Source organism: Argentina silus (assembly GCF_951799395.1).
Source record: "Argentina silus genome assembly, chromosome: 13".
In the NCBI taxonomy this organism is placed as follows: domain Eukaryota; kingdom Metazoa; phylum Chordata; class Actinopteri; order Argentiniformes; family Argentinidae; genus Argentina; species Argentina silus.
This window is the reverse complement of record NC_139667.1, coordinates 4,065,303-4,077,651: the sequence shown is the minus strand read 5'-3', so window position 1 is coordinate 4,077,651 and position 12,349 is coordinate 4,065,303. Positions and strand designations below refer to the sequence as shown.

The 12,349-nt window shown below is 44.7% G+C and overlaps 3 protein-coding genes across 3 annotated transcripts in view; 1 reads left to right on the top strand and 2 right to left on the bottom strand.

The window, feature by feature from the left end:
• ngb (neuroglobin) overlaps nucleotides 1-397 on the bottom strand; it is a gene marked incomplete at both ends in the record, with an annotated part of 1,336 nt that extends 939 nt beyond the window's left edge. Inside the window, one exon of the mRNA XM_083683473.1 lies at nucleotides 300-397. Within this exon, the coding sequence (XP_083539599.1) occupies nucleotides 300-397 (98 nt within the window). The remainder of the gene's footprint in view (nucleotides 1-299) is intronic.
• Nucleotides 398-3,353: 2,956 nt separating this feature from the next.
• On the bottom strand, nucleotides 3,354-6,546 carry fam161b (FAM161 centrosomal protein B; the record flags this gene model as incomplete). Its single annotated transcript, XM_083683874.1, has 8 exons — nucleotides 3,354-3,575; nucleotides 3,860-4,059; nucleotides 4,186-4,285; nucleotides 4,527-4,694; nucleotides 4,824-4,945; nucleotides 5,054-5,391; nucleotides 5,589-6,127; nucleotides 6,269-6,546. 8 exons carry the CDS (start codon nucleotides 6,544-6,546, stop codon nucleotides 3,494-3,496), a joined length of 1,827 nt encoding a protein of 608 aa, XP_083540000.1. The 3' UTR covers nucleotides 3,354-3,493.
• A 687-nt stretch (nucleotides 6,547-7,233) lies between these two features.
• The window catches only part of coq6 (coenzyme Q6 monooxygenase), a 10,687-nt gene continuing 5,571 nt past the window's right edge, over nucleotides 7,234-12,349 (top strand). The window contains exons 1-5 of the mRNA XM_083683554.1: nucleotides 7,234-7,582; nucleotides 8,063-8,197; nucleotides 9,023-9,081; nucleotides 10,766-10,892; nucleotides 12,108-12,238. Coding sequence (XP_083539680.1) covers nucleotides 7,363-7,582; nucleotides 8,063-8,197; nucleotides 9,023-9,081; nucleotides 10,766-10,892; nucleotides 12,108-12,238 — 672 coding nt within the window. The 5' untranslated portion in view covers nucleotides 7,234-7,362. The remainder of the gene's footprint in view (nucleotides 7,583-8,062; nucleotides 8,198-9,022; nucleotides 9,082-10,765; nucleotides 10,893-12,107; nucleotides 12,239-12,349) is intronic.

The following is a 12,349-nucleotide window of genomic DNA, read 5'->3' as shown; positions in this document are numbered from 1 at the left end:
GTGACAGAAAGGTGTTCTGAATAGATGACACACATCACCTGAATAGATGATACATCAACATAACTCCCTACAAAAACATGCCGAGTTCATGTCATGTCTCAAAACAGTACCTGAATAGATGATACATCAACATAACTCCCTACAAAAGCATGCCGAGTTCATGTCATGTCTCAAAACAGCACCTGAATAGATGATACATCAACATAACTCCCTACAAAAGCATGCTGAGTTCATGTCATGTCTGAAAACAGTACCTGGAGAACAACATGCCGAGTTCATGTCATGTCTGAAAACAGTACCTGGAGAACATTATGACACCGTGGGGAACTTTGTTCTTGCCCAGACTCTCCCAGCTGCTTCGTATCAACTCCATGTCTTTGCCCGTCAGCTTCTCCATGCTTTCTGGGTCAGTGTGGAAGATAAGTTCTCGTTTGTAGGAAAATAGCAACCTCTTTTACAGGATCAGAGTGGAGCTCTCAGAAGGGGGCAACTCATTATATTGTTGTAGACTCCGCTTGGGAAACCTCTGCCGACCCACCTGGGAACACAGTAGAACATCGAATAAGCAGGAGAAACTGTTCAAACATAGTTCAACCAAAACAATACAGAAACTTCAAAAATCACCACATGGCATAGTTGATAGTTGTATATGCACAAACCCTGATTCCAGGTCAGATACAGTATTTAGTGTGTAAGCCATACCTTAGTTAGGAGACTCTTCTCTCCTGTCTCACGCACTCCTACTTGCACAGCCAGGCTGTGGGGTCTGTGTGAGAGTGAGTGAGTGAGTGAGTAAGTGAGTGAGTGAGTGAGGGAGTGAGGGAGTGAGTGAGGGAGAGTGTGTGTGTATGTGTGAGTGTGTGTGTATGTGTGTGTGTGTGTGTGTGTGTGTGTGTGCGTGTGTGTGTGTGTGAGCTGCCTTGCCCGGCACGCTTGTGCACTTGTTCGCTCTCCTGCTCACGGTGCATTCAGAGAGAGACAAGTTATCCCCCGCTCTTATCTGTCACAGTGACTGCTATCTCTCTCTCTCTCTCTCTCTCTCTCTCTCTCTCTCCCCCGCTATGCTCTCTTTCTCTCTCTCTCTCTCTCTCTCTCTCTCTCTCTCTCTCCCCCGCTATGCTCTCTTTCTCTCTCTCCAGTGCAGGCTACTGGAGGAGGAGAGGAGCTCTCTCTCTGTCTCTCTCCTCTGATGATGCGATGAGCCACAGCTCCTCCTGCAGGTGAACCGGGGCCTGTCAGAAACAACAAACCCCACTCACACACACTAAACAAACTGATACGGTGGGGTCAGAGGGCACTGAGCTGAAGGGGGTAAGCAGACAATAGGTCATAAGCAATATGTCGAGTGATGTGATTTCAGTTAATATGCGGACCGATTTAGAGCCCATATAAATCTTTGGGAGTTGCTCTATAATCTTTCTATGAACCCCTACTGTATTTTCTCTGACTTGTATGCCAAAAAAGGTATTTTGAGTGAAGTTTTACCCACAGAAACTTGATTTGGAACTCTTGAAGCGTGCTCAGAATTAAATTGTGTGGGAATTTTAATATTGTACTGTAGCTTTAGTAATACTGGATGTGAGAGCTCCACCTTGGTAAAAGTATATGGTTATTGTTTAACTGCTGGGAGAGGCCTGTCCTCAGACACCCAGCTGACCACGTTTGGTGGCCAAATATGTCATTAACTCTGATAAGAGGTGTTTCACTCTCTGCCCACCACCAACATGTTATTGCTGTTTTAGTGTAGAGGTTTGCTCACATTTTTCATTCCTCAGGTTTTTGCTCCACCATTTCCTACCAGGGGGCATGGTGTTGTGCTTCTGTTATGATATGGTATTGTGAGTGTGTGTGTGTGTGGCGTCCAGGTGGAAGGACAGTGCACAGCAGTCTCCTCAGGGACCACTGGGTGGTGTGGGGAGAGAAAACACGGTTTCCATGACAACCTCACTGGGGCCCTTGAACCTTTGTCATGTGATGTTTGAGCTCTCAGGGAGGTGGCTATCTCTGTCATCTGTTATGTGAGCGAGTGTCTCCCTCTCCCCCCCTCCTTATACCTTATGTGAATCTAACAGTGGGTTTTGATTGATAATATATGTATATATACATGCCATTTAGCTGACGCTTTTATCCAAAGCGACTTACATTGCAGTGAGTGCATACATTTCAGTATATATGGTCCCAGCAGGAATCAAACCCACAACCTAAGCGTTGTTAGCGCCATGCTCTACCAACTGAGCCACAGAGGACCATGGGCTTTCATAGGCCTACAGGTCGTCCACTTTGGTAAAGAGATTAAAGATCACAAAATAGATGTTCATAATCATATCTATCTGAGCACATCCAAACAGTTGAGGTCAGACACAACATGGTTCCCCTCTAAGTGACCATATGGGTCAGTCTCCATGGCGACAGCAAGGTATGGCTCTGAAACTGCGGTCAGCTGCTACAGTGTGTGGAGATCGGCTATATCTGGTGCTGTCAGGCCAGCCTGTTTAAGCAGCCAACTAAAAAATGATGTTTCAGCATGTACTGTACATATTCAGATCTGGTTAGCTAAACAAATCCCTTCAATTCCTGGCAGTAAGCTGCTTCAACACAACCTCACAATGCAGGCCAGTGTAGAATGTAATTTGATGTGGGACTGGGCTGGAAACAGAGCACTGACATATTCTTTGTGATGGCAGATGAACGGTTAGGACTATTATATATTATATATACTATTATTAAATACTGAACTGGTACTGTGGCTTCTGAAATACAGTAAATATCCAGCGACTAACCAAAGCGTTTGCATTTCTATTTCAGATGTGTCCTGTCCTTATGAGACCTGTTGTATGTATTGACAAAATATGAATGTGATTATTAACAGTTTTAATACCGTAATTAGTTATTAGTAGTTGTGGTCTATCATCACATTGCTATGGTTCATCAGCCAGATGATCAACAAACAAACTCCACCAGGAGCCCTGCTTGATGTAGAATAAATAAATTGTATTCTATATGCTGAAAAACGGTAGACAGTTGCATTTGTATCCACATTTTGAGATGTTTTTTTAGATGTTTTTCTGGTTACTAAGTTTTTACTCTCCTCTGTAATGCCATGTTCGCATCCCTCAGAAAAATTAATTTCATAAAACCGTACTAGCCTTTGATTTTCAGTTTTAATACAGTTGAAATATTACGCCGTCAAACATTTTAATGTGTATAACTTCATGGATAATCCCCTGCCATTGTAAACTTAAACAAATAAAATTCAAAATTACTTATAAACATATATTTATTAATCTATAAACCTTTATTCATTTTCTCACATTTGCTCAATGTGTGATTTAAGAGCTCCAGATGTCCATGCTTTTGAAATGTCATAATTCATAGAAAAACATATTTGACTGTCAAATGCTGTTAAACTTGCCAAGAATTATTTTTGAACACAGCCAGTGCTCTTTATTGCAGGGCAGCTACATGGAGCACCATGCTGAGTATACCTTTTTGATCACTGCATTTTTTCAGCTTTGGTTTTCACGCTCTCTTCCTCTACCTCTTCAATCTTCTCGCCGTCGTCTACGCTTCCTTCCCTAAATCAGACATGTCGGGTTAGAAAACGTCTGTATTGTAATTACATCAACATTTTGCTTGGCTACAGTGTGTGTCTTGTCTTCACCAAAGACTTTATGACAGAGTCTCCCAGCGTTATGTAATGCAGCATTGTATATGTGAGTCAACCACACGGCGTCCTTGACTTTAAGGCACAAGTGCTATTCTTAAGTTAACTGCATGCAGTGGCATAACATGTTGTGCGACTAAAACTTAAAAGTGTACACTTTTGGGTACTACACACCCATCCTTTCATTGTCTGTACCTTTTCTGGATGTCGTTCTCTGTACTTTGGTCATCATCATCACCACCACCATCATCATCATCATCATCCTCCTCCTCACCAGATATATAGCCCGGTGTCACGCCAGTCTTTTCTCCCTTTGTTTCGACAAAATGCTCGTTCAAACCGGCTTCCTTCAGCTTGTCCCTGTACATGCGTTCGGCTTCGGCCTTGGCAGTTCTCTAGAAACGTTTGATCAAAAGCAACGGGACAATTAAGGGGCATGAGCAGGCATTTCATACGTTAATTCTCACGCACTTGTAAATTGCTAAATGAAGTTTCCAGGCCAATGCAAGGCCCTGGCTTACCTGCGTCACCTGTTCAAACAGGTAAGGACGAACAGTGACTCTTGCCTTCATGTCCTGTAGCTCCCTCCTATACTCCCTCATCCTCTGTTGGTCAGCCTCCCTGCAGGAACAGGCACGTGGCGTTCGGAAATACTGGCCAACTCATTAATCTGTTTGCTCTTTACAGTTTTGCATTTCAAGACATTTCCTAAGATGTGAAGAATCCAACTGGAAAGATGAATGGTCAGACACTGTTGTGTTGGCACAGCGTGAGCGTAACAATGTGTGGGTGTTGTAAATATGAACTTAGAGTATTAAATGCTTCAGACCAAAGGGCCTCAGTTGTACAGTGCTGTACTCACCGGTGCTGCTTCAGCTTCTCATGGTACACCTCTTTCAGGCTGCTGTGAGGGTCCATAACCTTGGCACGTATAGCCACTGTCTTCTGCATGGCCTGAGACCTCATCCTGCTCCTCCTCATCCACTCTGCACCCTCCTGCTCCTGGCTCTCCCTCTGCGCCACAGACTTTCTGTTCGACCAGAGAAGGCACAGAGAGAGTGTGCTACACTGCACCTGTGCTTATTGAGAAAGACACACCTGACGATGAAGTTCACTAAGTTCTCAGATCTTCTCAATAGCGTGCATCATTGTCTCTCACCTTATAGCCATGCAGCGCTTCCTTGCTGCATCTGTGATGTAGGTGGGAAGAGTATCTCTGGACAGCGACGTTAAGCCTCCGAACGACTTGCTTCTCCTGAGTGGGGCACTGACTGTGGGTTCCTGAGGACAAAAAAAAAAAGTATGAAGACAGAAAATAGAATATACCAAAGCAAAAAGAGCCAAAACTGTTCTAAACATTCTGATTCACCTGTAACAGTAGGAGCTCACCTGTGCTTTCTCAGAGCTTGTCCTGCTTTGTCTAGTGGGCAGCGTTGAGGTCCGCAGGCGGAAGGGCTGACACCTGGTCACTTCCTTCCTCTCTGCTCTCCTCAGGGCTTCCCTCTGGAAGGCCTGGTGCAGCCTGTTGAAGTCCGGGACCTGAGCGTTGGTCTTGGGCTGGAAGGTTGGCTTCTCATCCAGGAAAGCCAGTATCTCCCTCTTTGGGCGCTGGGCGCTGTGAGGCCCAGGCTTGTCTGAGTGGGTCTGAATGTCTATAGGCGCTGTGGAGTTTCTCAAGGTCTCCTGAGCCCTCATCTGGATACGGATCTTCCTGCACAGCTCCTCCTCTAAAAAGGAAATAGAAGCTGGTGAGAAAAAATTACTCACACTCCGAATGCCACAATAACTTCTGTTTAACATGTTTAACACAAGGTAAAATAAATAAATAAAATGAATGGCACCATTTCCTACATGGATTCATCCCAGAACATTACGAGCTAGGAGATATGGGCTAGAACACATTGTCAAGAAAATCTGTACCCACCTTTTAAATGCTCAGAGACTGCAGGGTCTTTGATTGCTTTGGGTATTGGTTTCCTGACAACCTTTGTTTTCTGAGTTTTCTGCACAACTGTGCTCAACATCAGCTTCTCTCTCTTCTTCTCATCCCTCTCCAGGAAGCTGAAGGGCTTCTGCATGGAGAGCAGGAAGTCCCTCCTCTGCTCATGGCCGTTCTTCCTCTCCAGCTCTCTCACCTGCATCATGTCGTGATAGAGGGGCAGGAACACGTGGCCCGGCACAGGGACGGCGCGGAACTTCCTCTGACACTCTGCCTCCTCTTCCTCCTCTTTGCTTAACCGAATGGGCTCTTCCTCCGCCAGGCCTAGGTGCTGGGGCTGCGGTGGTGCTTTCTGAGAAGCCTTGGGAGTCCCGTTGACACGCTGGGGTATAGCTGTGGCACATGCCCAGGATGTAGAGGACGTGACGGGCTTGTCTGACTGCCTGACCTGTGGGGAGGTCCTGGAGGCAGTCTCCATACCTGAGCTCAGGTCAGACATGGAACTAGATCTTTTTGGTCCCCCACTTCTTATAAAACAACGGTGTGAGAAAGAGCAAAAGTGTAAAATGGGCGTTTGAACCCAGTTAGTTGGTCAATATTTGAATTGATTTAACATCAGGACGAGTGTGATAATAATTTACAGTACAATAATTTAAGCGGTATACCTGGCCTGGTAGCTGAAGAACTCCTCCAATTGTCTGTCAGCACTAGACCTGTCACCCACGCCTACTGAGAGCATGGAGTTCTGTTGGATCCTTTTCTCCAGACCCTCCCTTTGCCTCTTCACTGTCTCCTGCAGCTGCTGCCTATTGGCCTCCTTTAGGGCCTGCAGCCGATGCTGAAGCACCTGCTCTGATCTCAGGCCCTCCTGCAGGAATGCCTGCAGCTCAGCCATGTTTCTCTGCTCCTGCATCCTTGCAGCAGTTTGTCCTGAACCAGACATTGACCCAAAAGCTATGGAAAGTAAGGAAAATAAACATTTTAATTGTTATGCTTAGTGTGGTTTAACAGCAAACAGCTAAGTTTCATAAACATCACTAATCAGACGAGAAGTTGAGCTACTGTAGCCTCATGTGGTGAGCCTGTGCAGGGGTTGCCATAGCAACCACATTTGCTTCCCCCAAACAATGAGTAAACCGCAATCTACAGGGCAACAAAGTCGTTTTTCTAACCTAACATAAGCTAAAGCTGCAATTAAATCTGCATCAGAAAGAGTGGAATGTTTTGCAATGTTTCAAAATAAATGTGAATGTAACCTGATGCTCATTCAGGAACCAATTACAGCAGACTTTTTCTTGCGCGCTAACATTCTCCTTGCCTCACAGCGATTGACATCGGTACCCACGCACTGTTACAATGTAACTATCTTCGCATAATAATACACAGAATATTATTTTTGCTATTTTGCCAAAAACCGAAGAGCCTATCTCCATAGCTTGTAGCCACCGCTTTCTGACAAGCTCGAGGATCTCTGCTTCAGGCTACAAACTCAACAAATCCAGATCGTTATCAACAGCACCAACATGTGGACGAAAAGAAATCAACCAAAAGCAGTGACGGTTTCTCTTCTGATTGGACGACACTACAGGAAGCACTAACCTCCAGCCATGAACTGTTACGTATGTCAACACAACATGGCTGGATTATAGAATGTAAACTGGGCGATTAATAGGACATATTCAAGGGGAAACGTTTGGTCTTATCGAAAAACATCCCAACATTTCAGTTGGTGTTGTTTTACGGATTAGACGAATCCCACATGATATTGTGTAAGATGCATAGCCTAACTAAAGCGGCGTTGTCTCTGAATGGAGTAGGGCGGCGATATATTTCTGTGAACCATTTGTTAGCAGCTAGAATTATTAGCCGGGGATTCGCGTGCGCAGAACATGGGGAATCAAGCAAACATGACAGCGAGCTCTATGATGTCATTATATCTGGAGGGGGAATGGTGGGGACCGCTATGGCTTGTTCTTTAGGTGAGTCGTGTTGATGGCCACACATGCCGTGTGTGTGTCTCTCTGTGTGTGTGTGTGTGTGTGTGTGTGTGTGTGTGTGTGTGTGTGTGTGTGTGAGAGCACTCAGCAGCAGTTGGAGCAATGTAAAACCAATGATGCCCTCGCACACCCCAATTCTCTGCCCATAGTTCCAAAAAGGAGGAGCCATCAACCGCAAAGTTCTACATCCTATTTGCAATTGTGGCGTTGCTGCTAATTTACAGTTGTGTGCCATCGTTTTGTGTTGCTAAAGCAAGTAAGATGTAATTAACAAAATCATGCAGAACTTTAATTTCTTCCATGAGTGATGCCAAATGTCTCAATAGGACACACACAGACACTCACCACGAAATCGTATTATGCTATGGTCCCATTTCATTTCTCTGCTACATCTCCCAGACAAAAAGTATCGTTGAAAGCAGTAAATAAATAAATTTCATGGCTGCACATTATTCTTGACAGGCTTGGATCCAAATTTGGAAGGGAAGAAGATTCTGCTGCTGGAAGCAGGCAACAAGAAAGTGATGGACAAGGCCCCAGAAGCCTACAGCACCAGAGTCAGCTCCGTCAGCCCTGGCTCCGCCACCCTCCTCAGTGGTACAGTAAACAGACTTATTACACTATGGTCACGACCTGGCAATGGAGACTCCTCTTATGAGTATAGAATACAACCATTTTAAATGTCCCTCAATGACCAATACACACCAACAGTGTACATACTACTGTATGTAAAGTAGGGTTGTATGTGCAGTCAGCTTGGTAGTTATAATAATAATAATAATAATAATAATATATGCCATTTAGCTGACGCTTGTATCCAATGGTACATTGCAATGAGTGCATACATTTCAGTATATATGGTCCCAGCAGGAATCAAACCCACAACCTAAGCGTTGTTAGCGCCATGCTCTACCAACTGAGCCACAGAGGACCACATTTGTTGTCATATTTGGGTGCACCTTAGGACAGGCAATCCTAGTCAATCCTGTCTGTGATTGAGCCTACCTCCTACGGTGTGGGTGTGGGTGTGGGTGTCTATAAAAGGATTATACAAAGTAGGTCAGGGATCAGTCACTGTCTCGTCGTACTTGATCAGCAGGGATCATCTCTGGCTTCTACATCAGTCATTGATGTGATCCTCTCAACTAAATGTTTCCTTGGGTTTTACTGATGTGTGTCTTCAAGGAAGGTGGAAAGCGACTTTGAGAAGCTGTGCCATGTTCCTTGCCCAATTCAATCGACAGGGATTTGCATTGACTTGACCACACCTTTGTCTCAAATTCAATTTGATCAAATTTAACTAGTCATGTAGAAACTAGTTTAAAGGCTATGGTTATGCCCTACACAACATTCTTAGGTTTTATTTCTGCACCTGTTTGACGTTGTTGTGTCCTAAAAACAAAGTGTTGTGTGTACATGCAGGTGTTGGAGCGTGGGACCACATCATGAACATGAGGTGCAAGCCCTATCAGAAGATGCAGGTCAGTCCGTTGAACCTCGTCTCCGCCGCAAGCCTTTGGCGTCTCTCTTCATTGAACAGTCCTTTTTATTTATATAATTGTTTTTTGGGGGGGGAAATACCGCTATGTACTTATATTCGTTCTCCATCCGTCAGAAACTTGTTTGCCCGGGCAATTCCGGGAAAGGAGTATCTGCCGCTGCCATTTAGCGCCCGATCAATCATGTACTTTCGCGAACGTGCTGTACAATGCCATGTCCCTCGGGCATGTAGTTGTTCGCAACGAAAAAGGCGAACCCAATGCTGGTTGAAAACACACATTTCGTTCATTCCTCTGTGCAATTTATACATCCTCAGAGGCCATGCAAATGCCAGGGCACCACAAACCCCAAAGGATAGAGGTACATTTGAAAAGACGACCAAAGCCTCCTGGCATGGTGAAGGCTTTGGCTTTTCCTCGGACCACAGCGGCAAAGTGTATATTTATTAGGACCATGTTTAATAGAGAAAATAAATCCATGTGCCATTCAAATGGGTGCTCATCTATGTGTCTACTAATTATAAAAGACCCATGTGAAAAACAGGGGCATGAGATGAAAGTTGAGGAGAGAGTGGATGTCAGCAGCAATTTGACCCTGTTTTGCAGCTGCGGTTTGGAGGCTTGGTCCCTCCTGTATGATGTGGTCAGTTTGTACCAAAGACTAAACCACTGGGTTTCTGGCATAGCCAAGGGTGTCATCATAAAATGTTGTATGGTGATTATGGTGATATACTGTATCTCTCCCAAGATACCTTCACCGTGCAAGAACCGCTTTTTTTTTTTTTGCTTGTTTGGTGCTCCTCGAGGGTAGAGTAGCAATGCTTTGAGGTCAACCTAAAAAAGGTCTTGTTCACTCTCTCCAAAACGCCCCCTTTAACTACTTCCTTGAAGAAGAAAAAAACGTTAAAAAAAAAAAAAAACTATGTTAGTAGCAGATTTACACAAGGAAAGGTTTCCCATGAGTCATTAGCTGGCGGTTGTCACTGATCTGTCCCCAAGGCTGGACTGTTAAGAAAGGAAGGTAAACACTAATTTGGGAACTGGAGCATTTTGGACAATAAGTACATAGTAACACATTCCTTATCAACAGAACAGTATCTTTTTCTCCAATGTAAAAAACCTTGCAATTTTGGTTTTGGTTCCATTAAATCTTTCTAGCCAACCAACAACACAAGTTGCAAACCCACCACCATTAGTGGTTTTCTGTAGGGCATAACCCACTACTTTATGACATGTTGGAAAGAAGCTGTTTACAGTAGCTGCATGTTGCTTTTGAATGATAAGGTCTGTCACCGTAGTAACAAACCATCAGGGTCCTAAACAGGGTCCATGACCATTTGTGTGTCTCATTTAAAAGTCAAATGATGAGCTATGTTTTAATTATATGTTCCAGAGAGAAGTTCAACTCTAGCTCTCAAATTTGAGGATAAATTAATACATATCAGAAATGGCATTTCACCCTAAGGCAACCGTAGAACCAGAAGGGTGTTTGAGATCTTCATATATCTTAGTTTGGTACAGTACAGTATTCTCTGCCAAGCTCCAGGGGAACTTTGATGTGTTCAGTTCAATGAAGCTGTGCTTCTTTGGCATCCTAAAAATAGGGCAAGGGGTTGCATTTAAGGACAGAGTTGTAGACCACAGGAATAATTGGTCTCTCATTTAGGTTTGGGATGCCTGCTCAGACGCCCTGATTACATTCGATAAGGAGAACCTGCAGGACGAGATGGCATACATTGTGGAGAACGACATAATTGTGGCTGCCCTGACGAAACAGCTGGATAATCTCTCGGGTAAGAAGGTAGCACCGTATTGACGATTTACGCACACAAACCATAAAGTAGGCCTACCAGTTAGTGATGTGACATTCCCCATGAGGCCTCTTGATTCATTGACATCCTGTTAATGGGCAGCGAGTCTGCCAGCTAATGTCACCACATTTGTTCCATCCGGTCTCTGTGTCTTGTTTATTTGTACTTTTCCCACTGTCTGTTTTTAAAGAGCAGCTCTTGCTCTTGGACACATCCATGTTTTTCCTGCTATTTCAATCAAGCACCACATTTCCTATGTGCCAGTTTGAACGGCGACCCGGTGCCATGTGAAGACACGTGCGGTAGTCCGCTGACCTATTTAAAACGCGCATGTGCTCCACACTCTCGGCCCTTCTCAGGAGGCTAAAGTGCTGACAGTGTGTAGTGTTGTGTTGTTGAAATTAGAGAGACCTTTTGTGAGGTTCTCAAAATGACAACTTGGTGTAGGTTGTAAAATGGCATATTTATAAATAAGCTTTTCAACAGTTAGTTTCATCTTAACAGAGGTTGTGGTTGCTGCACGTTTTGTGTCATGTGCATCAAGTTTGTTCCCGGCTTTCCCCGTTCTCCCCTTGGCCATGGTGTTTCGATGCTTTTGAGGCAATACATGAAAAGCATGCACACACCAGCTGGTTTGTAGTAAGTCTGTTTTACAATGACTGCAAGCCAGTATTTGTAGCTTGTGTTCAGAAACCAGTACTCGATCTGCGGACGGGAAGTTCTCCAAGTCGGCAAAGGCAAGCGTAATTCCGGATCCTTTTATGTTTGGGATGATTGACTACCAATATTTCAAGTGGGAGTTTCGGTGCAAACCGAGCAATCCTGGCAGCAAACTGCAGCGTGTGGCACGGTGTCCTTGTAGATAAACACTATTAGTCAATGCTGTGCGGCAAGCCCAGACCATTAAGAATATTGTCAATGTGAGCTTCGACAGCAGGCCTCTGCCAGGGAGGGAAACAGTGGTGGTTTACGAGGTGGTTTGTAGATCTTCCACTGCCTTAGTCACAGCCAAACCTTACTTTTTTATCCTTTTTGGAGGTAGCGAGGCCTTAGTTAGTCCAATTGTGTGTCCAAAAAAACGTTTTCAGGGAAAACAGGGGTGCAGCTTTGACCCTAAGTGATCCCTGATTCTGACAATGCAGAAGGTTCCTTGGCTGGGCTTTTGACCTGCTGTTTTCTGTTGGTGGTGTGTCTCAGACCAGGTGACCGTGCAGTACAGAACCAGGGTGGTGAAGTACACCTGGCCCAAGTCCCACCAGGTGGCTGATTCTATCCCCTGGGTTCAGGTCACGTTGGCCAACGGAGAGACGGTTCAAACCAAGCTACTGGTTAGTGAAACGTCACGTCATATCACCATTTACACAGTGCAATACCGCACAGCTATTGAGACATTGGACCGTTTCTGTGTTTTTCAACATTCGCTGACATTATTGTTTGGG